This window comes from Tachypleus tridentatus, chromosome 4, assembly GCF_004210375.1.
Source record: "Tachypleus tridentatus isolate NWPU-2018 chromosome 4, ASM421037v1, whole genome shotgun sequence".
Taxonomy (NCBI): Eukaryota; Metazoa; Arthropoda; class Merostomata; order Xiphosura; family Limulidae; genus Tachypleus; species Tachypleus tridentatus.
This window is the reverse complement of record NC_134828.1, coordinates 4,105,738-4,129,751: the sequence shown is the minus strand read 5'-3', so window position 1 is coordinate 4,129,751 and position 24,014 is coordinate 4,105,738. Positions and strand designations below refer to the sequence as shown.

Here is a 24,014-nt window from a genome sequence, read left to right as displayed (position 1 = left end):
CAGTTCATAGTGACAAATAAAAATAATGAACAGTAAGAAAGCAGTTCATAGTGACATAAAAATAATGAATAGTAAGAAAGCAGTTCATAGTGACAAATAAAAATGAGTAAGAAAGCAGTTCATAGTGACAAATAAAAATAATGAAGAGTGAGAAAGCAGTTCATAGTGACAAATAAAAATAATGAAGAGTGAGAAAGCAGTTCATAGTGACAAATAAAAATAATGAAGAGTGAGAAAGCAGTTTATACTGACAAATAAAAATAATGAATAGTAAGAAAGCAGTTTATAGTGACAAATAAAAATAATGAACAGTAAGAAAGCAGTTCATAGTGACAAATAAAAATAATGAATAGTAAGAAAGCAGTTTATAGTGACAAATAAAAATAATGAATAGTAAGAAAGCAGTTCATAGTGACAAATAAAATTAATGAATAGTAAGAAAGCAGTTTATAGTGACAAATAAAAATAATGAATAGTAAGAAAGCAGTTTATAGTGACAAATAAAAATAATGAACAGTAAGAAAGCAGTTCATAGTGACAAATAAAAATAATGAATAGTAAGAAAGCAGTTTATAGTGACAAATAAAAATAATGAATAGTAAGAAAGCAGTTCATAGTGACAAATAAAAATAATGAATAGTAAGAAAGCAGTTCATAGTGACAAATAAAAATAATGAATAGTAAGAAAGCAGTTTATAGTGACAAATAAAAATAATGAATAGTAAGAAAGCAGTTTATAGTGACAAATAAAAATAATGAACAGTAAGAAAGCAGTTCATAGTGACAAATAAAAATGAGTGAGAAAGCAGTTCATAGTGACAAATAAAAATAATGAACAGTAAGAAAGCAGTTCATAGCAACAAATAAAAATAATGAAGAGTAAGAAAGCAGTTCATAGTGACAAATAAAAATGAGTGAGAAAGCAGTTCATAGTGACAAATAAAAATAATGAACAGTAAGAAAGCAGTTCATAGCAACAAATAAAAATAATGAACAGTAAGAAAGCAGTTTATAGTGACAAATAACAATAATGAACAGTAAGAAAGCAGTTTATAGTGACAAATAAAAATAATGAATAGTAAGAAAGCAGTTTATAGTGACAAATAAAAATAATGAATAGTAAGAAAGCAGTTCATAGTGACAAAGAAAAATAATGAATAGTGAGAAAGCAGTACATAGTGACAGTCATTATTTTAGGTATAATTTGTCGTTTATTGAAACAAGTAATGCATAGAGCAGGGTCACCTTTACATTCATCACAGTATGTGTGAACGGTTTTCGTTTTTCTCTCTGTTTCTTTTGCAGTCATTATCTTATTTCACTGTAGCAAATAATACATCTTTTACAAATAATCTTATGAGACTTGTATCTTTCAGCATAAGTCTTCATAATGTGTTGTGTCTTCCTGATGTTGTCCTTGGTGTTACTGCTGTTTGAGCATTTACTTGACACAGCAATTCAATGATTGACTTTCAAAACTCGTGCATTTCTAGTTTTTGTGTGTGTGGTTTATTGAATAATGCCAGAGCATTTATTACTGGTGTGTTTAGTAAATACTCAAAGCCAATCTTATGATACCATTTAATTTTCTTACAAAGTGGCAAGAAATAACTGGACATTTGATCAACTATGTCTATTTCTTGTTTTATGATTTTGTAATTACAAACCATTTCTGTTTTTTTGACACATCACTGATTTTCCATCCAGTTTCTTTGAAGCTCAGATCATGCTTCATTGACAACATAAGAACATCATATTTGTCCTTCCATTTTCCAATCACAATTTCATCTACCTGCAATTTCTCCATTCTTTAGTTTTGCACTTATAAATATCTTGGGGTCACCCTTTCTGTTGCTGTGTATCATCTTTTCCAGCAAAAACAGTGTTGGTATAGGTGTAACCTTGGGGACCACACAGTTTAATACACTTTCAAACCATATTTATGTGGATTCCCAGAATTATATTGACTAAACAGTTGGCACCATCACCATGGTGATAATTAAGATTTGTTTCTTTGACTATAAGATAATAGATATCATTATTGACCATGAGGTCACACATGTTGAAAGGTGTTACTATAGCATTTGTAAGTGATTAAAACGTTTTTTGGATGGAACCGTACACTTGGTGTCATCCATAAGTTGGAGTGTACTGCTGGGCCTTACCATTAACTTCAGTTTCAGACTCTGTATCTTCAGATGTGAGGGCTGGTGTCATCCATAAGATGGAGTGTACTGCTGGGCCTCACCATTAACTTCGGTTTCAGACTCTGTATCTTCAGATGTGAGGGCTGCTGTCATCCATAAGTTGGAGTGTACTGCTGGGCCTTACCATTAACTTCAGTTTCAGACTCTGTATCTTCAGATGTGAGGGCTGGTGTCATCCATACGTTGGAGTGTACTGCTGGGCCTTACCATTAACTTCAGTTTCAGACTCTGTATCTTCAGATGTGAGGGCTGGTGTCATTATGAGAAGGTTCACAATCCTCATAACCTTTATTTTCCGTTCCTGAACTTTTCTAAATTTCCAAAGAATCTGATGTTGATTTTAATTTTTTAGAAACAGATAATATTTACTGACACATCAGATTGGTTGGAACTCACACTTCAACATTAAGAAAAGATATTAAAAATATCTGAAAAAGATAAATAATAATTATTGTACGTAGATTCGTGCATCAAATATTTTATGCCTCTGAAATTCTCACACAACCCATGGGTTGGTTGTATGGGGCAGTGAGACTAAATGTGTTCTTAGGCCCCAAGCGACCCACCTGCAGTTCATTGGTCAGAAATAACATTTATGGTGTCTTCAACTCATACCTAACATGGTATAAAAATTTTACCATTTCTATAAAAAGTAATTGTAAAATGACTAGTAGGACCCTGGAAAGTTTTGGCAAAATAGGCTTAGGAGTCAACGTGTTAATGATGTCATAGATTAAAACTTTTTGACCTTTCTCTGTTATGGAGAGTAATTAATTGAAGCACAATTTGAATTATAGATGGAGACAAAGTTTATGGTACTTGAAGTAGACTGTTTGAAATATCTGCAAAAATTAATATTTTAAGTATCAGTTGTTATTGAGCATTATTATAAAATTACCTGATGAAGCTGATATCATGAAAAAATATGGATGGGCAAATTAGAAACTATTTTAGGTGAAAGACTAGTGTTGGTTTTGACATGATTGAGAAAAAAGCCATAGGGCTTTCAAGGTTATGTAAAAATTCATTGGTTATATAATGTTTTGATAAGTAATGGATGGGAGAGTGGTGTCACATGAATAAAGTAATATGAAAATATAGTTTCTAGTGTTTCACATTAAGATTGAGGTAATTCATAAAATTGTTTGATAAAAACCATGAATTTGTAATTCAACTGATTAACTTCTTCTTATAGGAAATAACCTAATGAAACTTGAAAAATATACAGATGCAATAGAATGCTATACAAAAGCTATTATGTTGGATGGTAATAATGCTGTATATTACTGTAATAGGTAAGATCTGTATCCTTACATTTTTTTATGAAAATGTGTGTCGTTATTGTCCAATGTTTAACCATATGTACATGAGAGAGATTAAGAAGACAGTTTATTATGGCATGTAAATATAGTTAAATGTTACTATTATGTAAGTTTTATCATGATTTTTCAAGCTGTTATTATGGCATGTAAATATGGTTAAATCTTACTATTATGTAAGTTTTATCATGACTTTTTAAACTGTTATTATGGCATGTAAATATGGTTAAATCTTACTATTATTTAAGTTTTATCGTGACTTTTTAAACTTATTATGGCATGTAAATATGGTTAAATCTTACTATTATTTAAGTTTTATCATGACTTTTTAAACTGTTATTATGGCGTGTAAATTTGGTTAAATCTTACTATTATTTAAGTTTTATCGTGATTTTTTAAACTTATTATGGCATGTAAATATAGTTAAATCTTACTATTATTTAAGTTTTATCGTGATTTTTTAAACTGTTATTATGGCATGTAAATATGGTTAAATCTTACTATTATTTAAGTTTTATCATGACTTTTTAAACTGTTATTATGGCATGTAAATATAGTTAAATCTTACTATTATGTAAGTTTTATCGTGACTTTTTAAACTGTTATTATGGCATGTAAATATGGTTAAATCTTACTATTATTTAAGTTTTATCATGACTTTTTAAACTGTTATTATGGCATGTAAATATGGTTAAATCTTACTATTATTTAAGTTTTATCATGACTTTTTAAACTTATTATGGCATGTAAATATGGTTAAATCTTACTATTATTTAAGTTTTATCGTGATTTTTTAAACTTATTATGGCGTGTAAATATAGTTAAATCTTACTATTAGGTAAGTTTTAAATCCTTGATTTTCTTATAAAATATTTTAAATTCTCAGTTTTTCCTGGTTGTGAAGATTCTCTCTTGGTCTTTCCACTTTTCTAATGTGCTTAAAGTGCAGGATGTATTGTAGATTACATATTATGATAGTTATTACTTAGACAAAGCATGATTTTTATAGCCACAATCTTATTTCTTTATGTAGCTATGAACTAGATAGCTTGTCTACAGTTTGATACCAAAATTAGTGACATAAATTATTACAGTCTACTGTTTGATACCAAAATTAGTGACATAAATTATTACAGTCTACAGTTTGATACCAAAATTAGTGACATAAATTATTACAGTCTACAGTTTGATACCAAAATTAGTGACATAAATTATTAGTCTACAGTTTGATACCAAAATTAGTGACATAAATTATTACAGTCTACAGTTTGATACCAAAATTAGTGACATAAATTATTACAGTCTACAGTTTGATACCAAAATTAGTGACATAAATTATTACAGTCTACAGTTTGATACCAAAATTAGTGACATAAATTATTAGTCTACAGTTTGATACCAAAATTAGTGACATAAATTATTACAGTCTACAGTTTGATACCAAAATTAGTGACATAAATTATTACAGTCTACAGTTTGATACCAAAATTAGTGACATAAATTATTAGTCTACAGTTACATACCAAAATTAGTGATATAAAGTAATACTATTTTAATAAAAAGTTTAATGCAAGTCAACAAACATGATGACATGACATCTGCCTATAACCTGTGCCGACACGATTAAAAAATCAAAGTCACAAATAAAACAAGATATTCCATAACCCAAGTTGGAAGATAGGTCATCCTCTTTCTATTTCAAAGTCACAAATAAAACAAGATATTCCATGACCCAAGTTGGAAGATAGGTCATCCTCTTTCTATTTCAAAGTCACAAATAAAACAAGATATTCCATAACCCAAGTTGGAAGATAGGTCATCCTCTTTCTATTTCAAAGTCACAAATAAAACAAGATATTCCATAACCCAAGTTGGAAGATAGTCATCCTCTTTCTATTTCAAAGTCACAAATAAAACAAGATATTCAATAACCCAAGTTGGAAGATAGGTCATCCTCTTTCTATTTCAAAGTCACAAATAAAACAAGATATTCCATAACCCAAGTTGGAAGATAGGTCATCCTCTTTCTATTTCAAAGTCACAAATAAAACAAGATATTCAATAACCCAAGTTGGAAGATAGTCATCCTCTTTCTATTTCAAAGTCACAAATAAAACAAGATATTCAATAACCCAAGTTGGAAGATAGGTCATCCTCTTTCTATTTCAAAGTCACAAATAAAACAAGATATTCCATAACCCAAGTTGGAAGATAGGTCATCCTCTTTCTATTTCAAAGTCACAAATAAAACAAGATATTCCATAACCCAAGTTGGAAGATAGGTCATCCTCTTTCTATTTCAAAGTCACAAATAAAACAAGATATTCCATAACCCAAGTTGGAAGATAGGTCATCCTCTTTCTATTTCAAAGTCACAAGTAAAACAAGATATTCCATAACCCAAGTTGGAAGATAGGTCATCCTCTTTCTATTTCAAAGTCACAAATAAAACAAGATATTCCATAACCCAAGTTGGAAGATAGGTCATCCTCTTTCTATTTCAAAGTCACAAGTAAAACAAGATATTCCATAACCCAAGTTGGAAGATAGGTCATCCTCTTTCTATTTCAAAGTCACAAATAAAACAAGATATTCCATAACCCAAGTTGGAAGATAGGTCATCCTCTTTCTATTTCAAAGTCACAAGTAAAACAAGATATTCCATAACCCAAGTTGGAAGATAGGTCATCCTCTTTCTATTTCAAAGTCACAAATAAAACAAGATATTCTATAACCCAAGTTGGAAGATAGGTCATCCTCTTTCTATTTGAAAGTCACAAATAAAACAAGATATTCCATAACCCAAGTTGGAAGATAGGTCATCCTCTTTCTATTTGAAAGTCACAAATAAAACAAGATATTCCATAACCCAAGTTTGAAGATAGGTCATCCTCTTTCTATTTCTTCTAGTTTATTTAGCAGCAGATTCATTATAAGTTTCATAGGAGAAATATGTATTAGAGTAGGGTGACTGCATGTTGTGTTAGTAACCAATATTTACTGAGAGACAGTTTCCATATCATTGTTATTGTCACTTAACTAATTTTGGAGTTACCATATTTAATTACCTATAATGTGCTGACAGTTTTGAAAGGTTAAATTGAAGAATTTGGTTTTACACAATTTTTACAAAATATATTGAATAATTTCTATATATAATAAATGACTGTTGATGTATTAGATATTTTTGAAATTATTTAAGTGCCAATTTTACAAAATTAAGCATGCATGTGGTGATACATTAAGATAATCATTCAAAGTTACTTCCTTGTGAACCATTACCTCATTTTCTGATTCCACATCATTCATCCCTTCAATTTCATTGGATGTGCAGCGGTTTTGGAAATATTTAACAATATTTGGTGGTAGATTGTAATAATATACGAAACAAAACTGAACATGTACAAATATAACATGCAGTCAGTTTTCTGGGAAGTGAATAAATGTGAGTTATATTTGGACAAGTGCAGTAAGTCTAATGTAAAACTGACCACTTATGTAAAGCACAAACTTTTTGTGTATATTAGTTTCTAAATAAAAATCCAGTCAGAAAAAAACATTTTAAAGATTTTATTTGAAATTAGTTTAGCTACACTGGAAAATACTTTCTTGTTATCACATGTTTCTGTCGTGTATTTGTCAAACTGAACCCACAACAGTGTAATGCATTTTTAAATTTTATATAAGTATAGATGACCATCAACGCACTGACCACTGTTCTCGAAGGTATGACACCTGTGTGAATGACAATACATTTTAAATGCTTAGTAGTAGATAACTTTGAATGGATGTTTGAACTGTATAAAAAATAACCATGTGGTTTCAAAATTAAAAACTGAATATACTCAATGATTTTACTTTGTTTTTTTTTTAGGGGGGGGTGCCATGTTATACATTTACAACTTTGATATCAATTGTTGTATCAGTCATTTCTAAAAAAACTGAGTAAATATGTTTGATTCCTAACCTTAATGTTAATGTTTATTTTTGAAGAATTTTTTTTATGTTGTGTGCAATTAAAAAAGTTGGAATCATGTTGACAAAAGTGTGTGTTAAAGTCCATTAACATCTTGTATTGGCTTACTTGTATACTGTAATAACTGATAGGAAATTTTTATGTGCTACAATCTTTATATCCTTTTTCTGTTTAGTTTTGTTTAGCTTTAAAAAAATTTTTATGCATATTTTTTAATTTGTTTTGAAAGTTAGATGACTTAAGTGTGTGTTAAAAACATGGCTCATGTTTAATTATCTATTTTTAGGGCAGCTGCCCATAGTAAGTTAAATGACCACCATGCAGCCATACAAGACTGCGAAAAAGCTATTCATATTGATTCAACATACAGTAAAGCGTATGGGCGGATGGGGTAAGTTCAGTAAACTGTTCACACCATGATCTTACAGTTATATAGATTTTAGTTTATATAAGGAATGATTAATACAAGAACACTTCTATTACAGTATAGGTTCATGTTATGGTTATATAGATGTTAATGTATATAAGGAATGATTTAAACCAGAACATTTCTAACAATTACAGTATAAGTTCATGTTATGGTTATATAGATGTTAATGTATATAAGGAATGATTTAAACCAGAACATTTCTAACAATTACAGTATAAGTTCATGTTACAGTTGTATAGATGTTAATGTATATAAGGAATGATTTAAACAAGAACATTTCTAACAATTACAGTATAGGTTCATGTTACAGTTGTATAGATGTTAATGTATATAAGGAATGATTTAAACAAGAACATTTCTAACAATTACAGTATAGGTTCATGTTACAGTTGTATAGATGTTAATGTATATAAGGAATGATTTAAACAAGAACATTTCTAACAATTACAGTATAGGTTCATGTTACAGTTGTATAGATATTAATGTATATAAGGAATGATTTAAACAAGAACATTTCTAACAATTACAGTATAGGTTCATGTTACAGTTGTATAGATGTTAATGTATATAAGGAATGATTTAAACCAGAACATTTCTAACAATTACAGTATAGGTTCATGTTACAGTTGTATAGATGTTAATGTATATAAGGAATGATTTAAACCAGAACATTTCTAACAATTACAGTATAGGTTCATGTTACAGTTGTATAGATGTTAATGTATATAAGGAATGATTTAAACAAGAACACTTCTAATAATTACAGTATAGGTTCATGTTATGGTTATATAGATGTTAATGTATATAAGGAATGATTTAAACCAGAACATTTCTAACAATTACAGTATAGGTTCATGTTACAGTTGTATAGATGTTAATGTATATAAGGAATGATTTAAACCAGAACACTTCTAACAACTACAGTATAGGTTCATGTTACAGTTGTATAGATGTTAATGTATATAAGGAATGATTTAAACCAGAACACTTCTAACAATTACAGTATAGGTTCATGTTACAGTTATATAGATGTTAATGTATATAAGGAATGTTTTAAACCAGAACATTTCTAACAATTACAGCATAGGTTCATGTTACAGTTGTATAGATGTTAATGTATATAAGGAATGATGTAAACAAGAACACTTCTAACAATTACAGTATAGGTTCATGTTACAGTTGTATAGATGTTAATGTATATAAGGAATGATTTAAATTAGAACATTTCTAACAATTACAGTATAGGTTCATGTTACAGTTGTATAGATGTTAATGTATATAAGGAATGATTTAAACAAAAACACTTCTAACAATTACAGTATAGGTTCATGTTAGTTATATAGATGTTAATGTATATAAGGAATGATTTAAACCAGAACACTTCTAACAATTACAGTATAGGTTCATGTTACAGTTGTATAGATGTTAATGTATATAAGGAATGATTTAAACAAGAAGACTTCTAACAATTATAGTATAGGTTCATGTTACAGTTGTATAGATGTTAATGTATATAAGGAATGATTTAAACCAGAACACTTCTAACAATTACAGTATAGGTTCATGTTACAGTTGTATAGATGTTAATGTATATAAGGAATGATTTAAATTAGAACATTTCTAACAATTACAGTATAGGTTCATGTTACAGTTGTATAGATGTTAATGTATATAAGGAATGATTTAAACAAGAACACTTCTAACAATTACAGTATAGGTTCATGTTACAGTTGTATAGATGTTAATGTATATAAGGAATGTTTTAAACCAGAACATTTCTAACAATTACAGCAGAAGCTGGCATTAACACAATCTCCACCCTTGTCATAGGGAGCAGAAGCTGGCATTAACACAATCTCCACCCTTGTCATAGGGAGCAGAAGCTGGCATTAACACAATCTCCACCCTTGTCATAGGGAGCAAAAGCTGGCATTAACACAATCTCCACCCTTGTCATAGGGAGCAAAAGCTGGCATTAACACAATCTCCACCCTTGTCATAGGGAGCAGAAGTTGGCATTAACACAATCTCCACCCTTGTCATAGTTGACAGAAGCTGGTATTAACACAATTTCCACCCTTGTCATAGTTGACAGAAGCTGGTATTAACACAATTTCCACCCTTGTCATAGGGAGCAGAAGCTGGCATTAACACAATCTCCACCCGTGTCATAGGGAGCAGAAGCTGGTAATAACACAATCTCCACCCTTGTCATAGGGAGCAGAAGCTGGTAATAACACAATCTCCACCCTTGTCATAGGGAGCAGAAGCTGGTAATAACACAATCTCCACCCTTGTCATAGTTGGCAGAAGCTGGCATTAACACAATCTCCACCCTTGTCATAGTTGGCAGAAGCTGGCATTAACACAATCTCCACCCGTGTCATAGGGAGCAGAAGCTGGCATTAACACAATCTTCACCCGTGTCATAGGGAGCAGAAGCTGGCATTAACACAATCTCCACCCTTGTCATAGGGAGCAGAAGCTGGCATTAACACAATCTCTACCCTTGTCATAGGGAGCAGAAGCTGGCATTAACACAATCTCCACCCTTGTCATAGGGAGCAGAAGCTGGCATTAACACAATCTCCACCCTTGTCATAGGGAGCAGAAGCTGGCATTAACACAATCTCCACCCGTGTCATAGGGAGCAGAAGCTGGCATTAACACAATCTCCACCATTGTCATAGTTGGCAGAAGCTGGCATTAACACAATCTCCACCATTGTCATAGTTGGCAGAAGCTGGCATTAACACAATCTCCACCCTTGTCATAGGGAGCAGAAGCTGGCATTAACACAATCTCCACTCTTGTCATAGGGAGCAGAAGCTGGCATTAACACAATCTCCACTCTTGTCATAGGGAGCAGAAGCTGGCATTAACACAATCTCCACTCTTGTCATAGGGAGCAGAAGCTGGCATTAACACAATCTCCACTCTTGTCATAGGGAGCAGAAGCTGGCATTAACACAATCTCCACCTTTGTCATAGGGACCAGAAGCTGGCATTAACACAATCTCCACCCTTGTTATAGGGAGCAGAATCTGGCATTAACACAATCTCCACCTTTGTCATAGGGAGCAGAATCTGGCATTAACACAATCTCCACCCTTGTTATAGGGAGCAGAATCTGGCATTAACACAATCTCCACCCTTGTTATAGGGAGCAGAAGCTGGCATTAACACAATCTCCACCCTTGTCATAGGGAGCAGAAGCTGGCATTAACACAATCTCCACCCTTGTCATAGGGAGCAGAAGCTGGTATTAACACAATCTCCACCCTTGTCATAGGGATAAAGTTAGTGTTTGTGGAAGCCTACATTATGGGAGTTCTTGTAAATAGAAACTTTAATGCTAAAGTGATTACTTGTGTAGTATAAAGATATAAGGAACTCATTAAATTTGTTTATTGTTCTTCAGGGGTAAACAAACAAGAAATAGAAACCCATTAATAACTTCAAATGCAAAACCCCAGATCGCCTCAATATGCTTCAGTAAGAAATTTGTACAACTTTTCAACTGTTCAAGAGAAAACAGAGAATAGACTTCAAGAAATAAAAATAACTTCAGTTTTCCAAAGTATATTCATCACTATATGAGCTTCAGAAAGTTGGAAGCTGTAAAACAAAACATGTAAATTTACTGTTTTCAAACTATTTGAGCTAAAATAATCGTCAAGCAGGTGCAATGTTTATAGATTTACAGATGGTTTCATCAACTGACATGTATGTAGTTATACTAGTGGAAACTTTAACAGCTTTCATCATTTCAGTAATAATTATAATAGAGTGAAAAACTGAACATTGTAGCTAGTAGTTTTGATTTTTTAAATTGCTTCATCCAAAACAAATGTTAATAAAACTCGCATAAAAGCATTTGAAATTTCAATGTTTCAGTTTTTTTATTTGAATGCAGTTTCAGGGGATATACTGAGTGTATTTTTATGATAGCATTATGTGATTGTATTTCTGTATAAATCCTAGATTCAGAGATGGAAAAGGACGTACATATCTGTATTAAAGAATTTAGCATGTATTTCATTTCATCTAGATTTTTATTCAAAGAATTGCTTGTCTTCAAAAGCAATTTTCTTAGCATTTTGTTACAGATCATAATAACATTTGTTAGTATGAGTTACAGAATGCTGTGTCAACACACATTTAATTAATGTGATGTGCATAATAAGTTATTTTTGGTATGTAGTAAGACTTATTCTCATGGTTATGAAATCTTTAAAACCTAGCACTTTTATCAGGTGAATGTAATACATGGTAATTCACAAGGTGTGTGTAATTATGATACATGGTAGTTCACAAGGTGTGTGTAATTATGATACATGGTAGTTCACAAGGTGTGTGTAATTATGATACATGGTAGTTCACAAGGTGTGTGTAATTATGATACATGGTAGTTCACAAGGTGTGTGTAATTATGATACATGGTAGTTCACAAGGTGTGTGTAATTATGATACATGGTAGTTCACAAGGTGTGTGTAATTATGATACATGGTAGTTCACAAGGTGTGTGTAATTATGATACATGGTAGTTCACAAGGTGTGTGTAATTATGATACATGGTAGTTCACAAGGTGTGTGTAATTATGATACATGGTAGTTCACAAGGTGTGTGTAATTATGACAGAATAAAGTTGTATTTTCTTTTCTATACAGTTTAGCATTTGCTAGTCTAGATCAGCATGCTCGTGCACGGGACTGTTACAAAAAGGCAGTAGACATCGATCCTCATAATGAGAGCTATATTACCAACCTTCGGGTAGCAGAGGAGAGGGTGAGGGAAAATCCTATAGGACCAGCCGTAGGTTTCACATGTGTAATTTGTATATCTCTAAGCTAGCTGTAGGTGTCACGTGTAATTTGTATATCTCTAAGCTAGCGGTAGGTTTCACATGTGTAATTTGTATATCTCTAAGCTAGCTGTAGGTTTCACATGTGTAATTTGTATATCTCTAAGCTAGCTGTAGATTTCACTTGTGTAATTTGTATATTTCTAAGCTAGCTGTAGGTTTCACGTGTGTAATTTGTATATCTCCATTTAAGCTAGCCGTAGGTTTCACGTGTGTAATTTGTATATCTCCATTTAAGCTAGCCGTAGGTTTCACGTGTGTAATTTGTATATCTCCATTTAAGCTAGCCGTAGGTTTCACGCGGTGTAATTTGTATATCTCCATTTAAGCTCGCTGAGGTTTCCGCGTGTAATTTGTATATCTCCATTTAAGCTCGCCGTAGGTTTCACGTGTGTAATTTGTATATCTCCATTTAAGCTAGCCGTAGGTTTCACGTGTGTAATTTGTATATCTCCATTTAAGCTAGCCGTAGGTTTCACGTGTGTAATTTGTATATCTCCATTTAAGCTAACCGTAGGTTTCACGTGTGTAATTTGTATATCTCCATTTAAGCTAACCGTAGGTTTCACGTGTGTAATTTGTATATCTCCATTTAAGCTAACCGTAGGTTTCACGTGTGTAATTTGTATATCTCTAAGCTCGCTGTAGGTTTCAAGTGTGTAATTTGTATATCTCTAAGCTAGCGGTAGGTTTCACTATTCGGTAGGTGAAGACAATATTTATATATGTTTGGAAACTACAAGTTTAACAAGTTTGTAGAACAAAGGACAGCACCTTTATTTCATGGTTATTTCTCTAAACTGTCATAGAAATGTATCAAGAATTTGTTAACATTGTAAGTAAAGCTTTAGGAGGGTTTTGCTGTTTACAGGAAGAAGATAGACTTCATTTACCAAACCTCAGTTTGGTAAGCCTAACCTCAGCTTAGGCTTGAAAAAGAGCTTTCTAAGAAATCATATATCAATTTCTGTAATGTTATGTTCTCAGGATACGAGTGCACCTGTGTGACCAAATCATTAGAGAACACTGCTATCTACATCACTACACAACATGTATCATTTCAGCTGTGCTTCCCATGGATAGAACAGGTGATTTCAGTGGAATCACACAGGGCAGCTTAAACTGATTCAGCTTAATGACATTATGGGAGTACTGCATGTACAAGAACACCTTATTTATTTCATAAAACACTGAAGTAAACAGGAACAAGCTAACTTCAGGGGAGAGATGCTACTGAAGTAAACAGGAACAAGCTAACTAACTTCAGGGGAGAGATGCTACTGAAGTAAACAGGAACAAGCTAGCTAACTACAGGGGAGAGATGCTACTGAAGTAAACAGGAACAAGGTAACTTCAGGGGAGAGATGCTACTGAAGTAAACAGGAATAAGCTAACTTACTTCAGGGGAGAGATGCTACTGAAGAAAACAGAAACAAGATAGCTAACTTCAGGGGAGAGATGCTACTGAAGTAAACAGGAACAAGCTAACTTCAGGGGAGAGATGCTACTGAAGTAAACAGGAACAAGCTAACTTACTTCAGGGGAGAGATGGTACTGAAGTAAACAGGAACAAGCTAACTTACTTCAGGGGAGAGATGCTACTGAAGTAAACAGGAACAAGCTAACTTACTTCAGGAGAGAGATGCTACTGAAGTAAACAGGAACAAGCTAACTTACTTCAGGGGAGAGATGCTACTGAAGTAAACAGGAACAAGCTAACTTACTTCAGGGGAGAGATGCTACTGAAGTAAACAGGAACAAGCTAACTTACTTCAGGGGAGAGATGCTACTGAAGTAAACAGAAACAAGCTAGCTAACTTCAGGGGAGAGATGCTACTGAAGTAAACAGGAACAAGCTAACTTACTTCAGGGGAGAGATGCTACTGAAGTAAACAGGAACAAGCTAACTTCAGGGGAGAGATGCTACTGAAGTAAACAGGAACAAGCTAACTTACTTCAGGGAGAGATGCTACTGAAGTAAACAGGAACAAGCTAACTTACTTCAGGGGAGAGATGCTACTGAAGTAAACAGGAACAAGCTAACTTACTTCAGGGGAGAGATGCTACTGAAGTAAACAGGAACAAGCTAGCTAACTTCAGGCTAATCCCTGAATATGCTGAGAAACTCCTGCCACTTCATGATAACTTTACTGTTTTGCTGCAACTATAAAAATTCTTTCAACTTCAGTAAAATAAAAGTTAGCTACATTTTCATGAAATAAATGCAAACTTGTGGATTTTACTTTGAAGACTGTTTCAAGACAATACTTTGAGGTTCTGTTGTTTTAGTAAAAGGAAAACACATTTAGGTAATGTAAAAATTTTTTTTTACATCTATATCCACTGAACTTGCAGAATATGTGGATAAGACAAATTATTTGTTTAATATTGGCTGACATCAGTGTATTGGTACACCCCTGTTTGTCAGATAACTAAAAATCAATGAGAACACCTGTCGTTAAAACAAAATGCTAATAATACACCTCCACACATTTTAAAATTGTTTCATAACTTGAGAATATTCATCACAAATCTTGTTGAATTCTTAAGTACTGTGCAGGAATTGTGAATATCAGAATTCTTGATTTCTTTCCCATTGTTTTTAGCATACAATATACCTTGGAATTGTGGGTATGGTAGCAACATGATGGATAATCAGTGAGACTAGTTATTTTTAATTAGGGACAACTGCAGGCAGGTGGTTCTTATGTAACTTAGTCTAAAAAAAACTTCTTGTCTCATTGCCACCTGGCTGTGAAACTGAGAAAATAAAGTAATTCTATGGGTTGTTCACAACAACAAGAGCATTTAAACACAACAAGAGCATTTGAATAACAACGACGAGAAGGGCATTTGAACACAAGGACGAGAAGGGCATTTGAACACAAGGACGAGAAGGGCATTTGAACACAAGGACGAGAAGGGCATTTGAACACCGACGACGAGAAGGGCATTTAAACACAACAACAAGAAGAGCATTTAAAGGCATTTGTTACATTTTTTCATCTTCTTTGACGGCCTGTGTAGCCCACAGTTAGAGAACACTTGATGAAAATTGTGCATGGTGTCCATGCATGTTAGTTCCAGTCACAGGAGAAGACAGAACCATTTAGTTGTTATATTGTTTGGGCAGAGTATTCCTGATGAAACTTTGTAAAATGGACATCAACTGCCTGTTGTGGAGACACAAGTGTAGAGGACAACACTTCAAGAATTTTTCTCCTTTCGTTTTTACAACAGGTCCATTCTACAAAGTTTCACTTAGTTGTTACTTTGTTATGTAGTAATTATGTAATGTTTCCATATTAACAATTGAAAAATGATATTGAACAGTTATAAGAAGATACACAATTATTAAATATTGCATTAAGAGTTTCATTTTCTGTCAACTTATTGTGTGTTCAAAATTCCTTAACATTTTGTGAATATATTGTTAACCACTTTCCTAATTACAAGTGACTGATTTTACACAATTTTGATTGAAATGGAAGCCTAATAGACAGTAAACTAGCAATTTGTGGCTTGAAACAAAAGTTTTAAAGTAAATAAATTACTGTGTCATTTTTGTAACTTATACATGGTTTTGGTTTACTGGTAGCTACATTTGACTGACAGTTTGTTCAGGATAAAAGTATGACAGTGTAAAAATTGGCAGGAATAAAATATATATTTTTAATCCAATGTGGTCTGTTGATTAGCATGTATCTCAAGATATGTAGTTTATGCCACATTACTGCAGAAAAAACCATTCTTGGTGCAGTGGGGCCATAGGTGGATTTTTAGAGTAAGTTAAATTCTACTATTTGGTCTTACAAAATTATTGTCTTACAAAAATAAAGTATTGGCAGTAGATGTAATTGATTATCTGCAATCTTTCCAGTCTATCACTTTAAAATTAAGGACACCTAGCTCTGGAGTAGCTTTCCACAAAATGTAACACAAACAACCAGACATTTATTAGGAAATTTCAAAATGAATTTTTTTCATTTGAAAAATGAATTGTTGTTTTTTTTTCCTGTTTCTTGTAGGGTGGCCAAACTGGAGAAGCCAGTGGAAGTGTACCAAATACATCTCTAAATTTCTCTACTTTACTCACTAACCCCACTCTGATGAACATGGTAACAAAAGTCATTACAAGCTTCATTTCAGAAAATATTTAATGCTTTATGTTTATTTGTTTATATAATTTATATGTATGAAGTAAAAATATGTTCAAGTATTTGACACACTATGACTTTTATACTTTCTGTTAAGGGATTATAACGTAATCTCATAGGCTTTGTAAGAGTCTTGCTTGTGAGTAAAAACAGAAATGGAATATAAGATAATGTTTGCTTCTCTGTCACATTAAGCAAATTGGAAAGCATATGTACTAAAAAGAAATCGTAAACAAATAACCACAGTAAAGATACACACAGATTTACTACTGTTCTCTCATTTTCAGGCCACACAACTCATGCAAGATTCCAACATGCAGAATTTGTAAGCATATTTTACTTCTTTCCTGATACAATAAGAAATTGATATATACATTGCTTTTCTTAGAGAGTAGAACGTTACTCTGTGTTAGAAGTAATTTGATTCTTATAAAGATATTAAGAAATTCTGTTAATAAAAAAATTAGTGGAGTTTCCCTTGTTTTTTGTATTATAAATGTACAGCTCAACTCTGATTGCCTAACTTGATACTTTAATTAAATTTTTGAAATAACTATTTAAAAGAATGTGACATTTGATATTTCCTTGAAGTGGGTTGGTTAAAATTTTCTGGTGTATTTCTATTAATTACAATTTATACCTTGTTGGACATATTTGACATATATTAAAAGATACACAGAAAAATTTTATTTATTCTGAAGTATGGTAAATTATTATGGTAAATTTTAATATTTTAATAAGTTCTTAGGTCAGAAAATGTTTCATTTTGGACATACATTGTGGTACAAAAGAGATCACAGTTATTTCATTTAGAACATAATTTTAATATCTTGTGAAATGATTGTGAATTAATATTTTTTCTGTGTATATTTTGTTTTAGTGTGTGGTATTCAAAATTTAATTAAAGGTTTTTATTATTATCAGATATGAATAAACTTTGCATCAAAATATAGCTAATAATCCAAATAGTATTTTTAAAAAGTTGTAAGTTCTTAACTTTGTAAGACAATATTTAAAAAAAAAAAATTTCCACTAATGTAAGAATTGTGATATTAGCTCTCTATCTATTCTGTGTTTTCTAATTTATTTGCCATTTCTTCAAGAATAACAAAATTAAATGTAAATTACTTATTGTAATGTCTTCATTACTCAGGCAAAGCACAATTTTTATAGCCTTCCATCTCATGTGGTTACAGAGCCACAAACACAAAAAATATCAGATCCCTCTTGCTGTGCCAACTTGTTTCATCCTCTTTCATAAATTACCAGTAGTTCTCTGTGATATGTAATAGAATGCCAAAGTATTAATCAGTCAAGTTTTCTGTTCAGAAAGTTGTATTTTTCTTTCAGTTCAAAGTTTATTCCTAAAGAAAACACATCAACAGGCTTAGCTGAATTGTTAATGGCTTTTGTTGTATTGTTAGAAAGTCAAAAAAATTGTAATAATTATATGAGATTAATTGGCATTATTCAGTATTCTTTGGTACATTATTTCATTAAATAAATAAGTTAGTGCAATAGTACCATTAGTATAAAAAAGAAAAATAGAGTTAAACATCATTGGCAGTCACAGCAAAAGATAATAAACAAATTGGGTAAGTACCACATTTCTTGTTTTAATTATTACAGAAGTAATTAAAACATAATAAAAATGTTCATGAGGTATTCCTACGTGTTATGTAATTCAGTAAGGTATATGAGTTACATGTTTACCAAATGTGGTGGAATTATTGGTCATGGTTCAAAGGGTACCAAGTTAAATATAAATTGACATGTACTGTTACAATTTCAAAGGTTTGTAGGCGAAACAAACGGTTTCAATGTGAAGTCATTCTAGAAAGGAAGAAAGTAGATAAGTTAGATTATTTGATCGTGGTTATGAGAGAATTATGTTAGAGAAAATAACTAACAAAATAAATTTTTACGAAAAACAACATTTGACGCGCGTGTATGATGTTACGCAAATGAAATTTGAGATTCGTCAAATGAAAAGTATTTTTAATTTTAGCACAAAGATCATTTTGCACTCAGAGCATTCAACATTTTGACTGTATGTTCACGGATAGATGTTTAGTGAAAATTCCACTATATATTTTTTTTTGACTACAAATGACTTCATAAATTTTGTAACTTACCAATGATAAAGATACATGAACAGAAACTCTATAACCCAAGTATGTTGGAAAGGTAAACCTTTCCAAAGCACGTGGGTTATAGGGTTTTTATTCATTTCTATTGAGACTTCTTGAATCTACATGTTTTTCTTACATCATGAATACACACAAAACATGTTGGAAGTTATAGTATGGAAACTATAAAGGCCAATTTGAGGTCATGAAAATATCTGAGCCTGTAGTGAGAAAGTTAAATAGGTTTAGTATTTTGTTTATATTACTGGGTGTAAAAGTTAAATAGGTTTAGTATTTTGTTTACATTACTGGGTGTAAAAGTTAAATAGGTTTAGTATTTTGTTTATATTACTGGGTGTAAAAGTTAAATAGGTTTAGTATTTTGTTTGCATTACTGGGTGTATAGCTGCTATTACCCCACCCTGCCTCTTTGAACACACTTCAGAAATTGTGGTTATATTGGTTACTAAGAAATAAATGGAAATTGATAAATTACATTTTGTTTTACACACACAATAATAAAATTATTCTCAGATTATGATACTCAAGGAAGCATCAAGATAACGTTACTTATATTTCATACAGAATTTTTTAACTTTTATTTTCTAGTAACATTTAAAATTACTTTGTAAATGTCCATTTTTTTATTTTTGTTTGATTTTAAGGATGAGTAATTTGATGCAAGGATCACTGAGTCAGGGTGGAGGTGGGATGGAGGCACTGTTACAAGCGTAAGAGATTAAACAATTTTTTTATACATACTCTTTTAAAGCAAACAAATATGTATGTATTATAAGTAACTTTAAAATTTGTTTAACTTTTTTACTACTTTGAAATTTGGAGTGGTACTATTAATATAATTTATTTTTTCTGTATATGAAATATACATTTTTATATTCATTTACAGGAAGATTAGAAAACTTTAAAAGTTTACATAATTTTAATATAAAACTTGTACATCCATTACTATTTGTATGCACCAAGGTGTAACCATGATTAGTTCCCTAAACCTCCACTGTCCAGGACAAAAAAAAAACACAACAAATGTTGAAAGTAACGTTGGATTTTCATGTCGCAGATTGTGTCAGAAGAATGAAATATTTTCAATAGTTGTTGCTTTATGCTAAAAATTAAATGTATACAAACCTTCAGATAATAAGAATCTTCTTAACCATTTATTAGATCAGTTTGCGAGTAGTGCATTGTCTGAGGTTTATAATGGTAAAAATGAGATAAGCCTAAATAAATGTTTCATGATTTTAATAATAGATATTAATTGAGTGCTCTTCATTAGTGGACAACAGTTAGCAGCTCAGATGCAAGCATCAAATCCTGAACTTGTTGAACAGTTACGGAGACAGATGGGAAACCAGAATCCTCAAAGTCAGGACAAACCAGGTTAGTTATGAAGCTGATACGTGCTTTTGAAAGTTTTAAAAATGTTTTATTTTTGTTCAACCACTAAACAGTTTCCCCAGATACATTTATCTCAAGTTAGAATTTGCTTTTTTGAGATAGTTTTTAAAATTTTTTTATTCGATGTACCAAATAGCAGAAACTAATATGATTAGGGAAAGACTTTCTAGGCACATTGAACATCAAAAGAGTGAAGAGAGTTGTGTGGTGTTCAGCAGACAAATGTGTTTCCAACATGTGGAAATGTTATACACTAAATAAACACAGGTGCACACCAATCGTGTTATGTTCAGTAATTCTATAAGTCTCAAAACTACAGTTTTCTGTTAGAGTTTAGAAGTTTTGTTTTAAACACCGACACAGACAAAAAGGGTTATGATTTAACAGGTCTTGCCTGTCTAAACTAGTGTGACGTCTTAAGTTTGTCTTGAGGGCTTATAAACATAATATTTGGCTTACAGGATATACCACTTTAATTGAATTGGTTAAACAGGTTAAGAAAGTCTCCATATTACTGCAAGAAACAGACATTCTAAACTAGTTGTGAAAAGGTAAAATTCTTGGTGATTTCAGTCCATATATGATTAGAATGTGGTTATAGAGAGAGGGTGAACCCATAACTTAAAACTGGGGTATTCCTTGCTACTCTTAATCACAGAATGAATACAAGATGACTTTGTTACATTCTATCTTATTCTTTTAAATTACAAAATAGTATTGGTACAAAGCACTAGCAATGTAATCAGTAATGGTAAGTAGCAAGTTTATTTTTGAAGTATATTTTTCAGTATAATGACTAATATTAAGAAAGTTTGGTAGAGGCCTAATGTGGACTGTTCTTTTGCCTATTCTAAGGTCATCGATACAGATTGGATCTGCAAACCCAATGAAATAATTAGGCCTCACATAATAGTGATGTGTATATAATATTACATAATAATAAGGGGACGGTGCTCTAATATTATTTATACACATAAATTAAGTTACTATATGTTGAGTTGAAAACAACTAAAATAATGTAAACATTGTTTTATTTCCAGGAGCTGACCAGTGAATAACAAAAGCCCAGTGTGTATACTGACCGTGGCTCAAGAATCATAAATGAAATATTTCTGAACATCTTCCAAAAATATGGAAAATGTTTCAGTTTATGAAAAAAGACCAACAAATTGGATACAGTCAAATTGTCACCTTACATACTGAGACTTGCATTTAAAGATTTGGAAATATTAAATGTTCTTTTGTCGTACTACCCACATGCGATGTTCTGTTATTTTTTTATTCAAGAAAAACATTTTAGAAGCATGCATGTTGTCTTCACTGTTGATTGTTTGTAGTTCCTTCTGTATGAATTGTTTGTATGTAAACCACATTACACTGGGTTTCTATAATTACAGTATAGTAATACTTTAAAGGTACAGATAGTATGAATATTACATACCCTGGGTACTATCTTTGTTGAAAACATTCCTTTGCGAGATGGTTGTTTCTGAGCAAGTTGTCATGCTGCAGTTTAAGGTGATGGTTGTTGCTTTCTGACCTGCACTAAAGACTACTGTTCAGTTTACAAAAAATTGTATTTTTCAACCATCAACACTTCTGTAAGTTTCATATGACAGAGGAGATTTTCAGCTATTGAATTTGTGGTTTAGTGTTTTAAGTACAACTGTGACTTAATTTGTTTAAACTCAAAAGCTATGGAGCATGTTGTGTAATTAATTAAAAAACAAGATACATACACGTGTATGTGGGATTGGTTTAAAACTTAATAAAAAAAACAAGATATGTACACTACATGGGATTGGTTTGGAAGGTGAAATTTTGTTGTTTTTTAGCTTTCCCTCATCAAATAAATATTACTTTTTATTTGTTCACAAAAAATGAACCTATGAGAAAGGTCACTGTTAAAGTATTATTTAAACTGGCTGTACTAGTTTTAGTTGTAAGATATTTCAATTTTCTTGTGTTATCTAGATCATTTGAAGACAGCAATGTCCTTACACAACCATTCACATTACAAAAAAATATTAGTAGTTGTAGCCTGTCCACTGAAATTGGTCATTATCAAAATTCTAGGTAACTTTTGTTTTGTTTGCAACGCTTTTAAAAATATGTTACTATAATTTTGGACACTTTATGGTTATGGTGGTGGTTATTTTCATGTGTTCATGATGATAAAAATATTTTCAAAATTTGCATCTATTCAGTGATAAATGGAATTAATGTGATTATCTTCTGAACTGCACATTGGAGGGCAGTAATGTAGCAGCAGATGAAACGTTATGACAGAAACAGTTCCATATAAATACATTAATATTGTTAAATAATTATGTTAATAAAATATAATTTATGTACTAACTACATATCCATTCAGTTCTAAACATGGTTATTAAACACATCTACTTAAATGTATTGTTCAGCATTTGGACTGTTTTTATGTAAGAAAATAGGTCACTGACGTGTGTTCAAAATATAATAATCTTTGTTTTTATTTTGAACATTGTTGATTTTTGATTCACTGACTGTTGTACATGTACACTTATCCTTGTGGAATGGAGATGTTTCTCATAAGGCTTAAAATGATTAATGGGCCAAGAACCTGTGTGTGTATAAAAGTTGTGGCTCTAAATAATTAGATCATAGAACACTCGGATCTTTTAGTTCAGTTAAATATAATACTGAGCTAAAACTTGAAATTAGCCCATTAATTACAAAACTCAATAAAACCGTTTTATTTCAGGTTACTATTTCTGATAAGACCCAAAACTTGGGTACAATAATGCTTCAGAATACACAAAAAGATGGAATTAAGTTATTTTTAAAGAATAAATTACAAAATGGAACTCTACGCATAATGTAAATATATTCTTTAATAATCTATTAACTTATCATGATCTTTGTTTCATCAAAATAATTGTGATAAAATATCCAATTTATTCATAAAAATAGGTTAAGACAAGATAATGATACTTCATACTTGTTTTTAGTGAAACGTTGGTAATTGGTTAAGAAAATGTTTTTAAAACTTAAGGCTCTGAGTGAGTTCTCATAAAATGTGTAGTCCAAACTACAACAACCAAAGTTCACTATCCTAAACATAATATTAAAGGTCTAACAATTTTTTTAAGTCATTGTTATGTTAAGTGTTCTACAAAAATAAATTATGCTAATTTATTATATTAGTCTAATATACTATCATATAGAGTAACTAAAAATGAATCTGCCCACCAGTAGCTAATACATCTGTTTCTACTTACAAAGGTTAGAATGTATTATTTTATCAGGTGGGGATCCTCAATGTTAGCTATACTGTGGCCATAAATTCATTAATATCTCACAAGGTTCAGCCAGCTTATGCAAACCAGTCTTTGTTATACAACTTTAATAATTAAGTACAAGTTAGAATGAAATAATTATATTTGATATAGTAAGTAGTATATTTATATCATTAATGAAACTTTGACATGAATAAACAAAATAGGATACCTAAAGAAATTCATAGCTAATAGATCCC

At 31.4% G+C, this 24,014-nt stretch overlaps 1 protein-coding gene across 2 annotated transcripts in view; it reads left to right on the top strand.

The window, feature by feature from the left end:
- Positions 1-21,756, top strand: part of LOC143248467 (small glutamine-rich tetratricopeptide repeat-containing protein beta-like) — a 28,705-nt gene extending 6,949 nt beyond the window's left edge. Inside the window, exons 5-12 of one of the 2 annotated variants that reach the window (XM_076496866.1) lie at positions 3,403-3,502; positions 7,789-7,893; positions 12,605-12,749; positions 16,827-16,916; positions 17,243-17,280; positions 19,750-19,815; positions 20,379-20,482; positions 21,541-21,756. In XM_076496866.1, the coding sequence (XP_076352981.1) occupies positions 3,403-3,502; positions 7,789-7,893; positions 12,605-12,749; positions 16,827-16,916; positions 17,243-17,280; positions 19,750-19,815; positions 20,379-20,482; positions 21,541-21,554 (662 nt within the window). In that variant the 3' untranslated portion in view covers positions 21,555-21,756. The remainder of the gene's footprint in view (positions 1-3,402; positions 3,503-7,788; positions 7,894-12,604; positions 12,750-16,826; positions 16,917-17,242; positions 17,281-19,749; positions 19,816-20,378; positions 20,483-21,540) is intronic. The other variant, XM_076496867.1, reaches the window with a different exon arrangement.
- Positions 21,757-24,014: the final 2,258 nt, after the last annotated feature.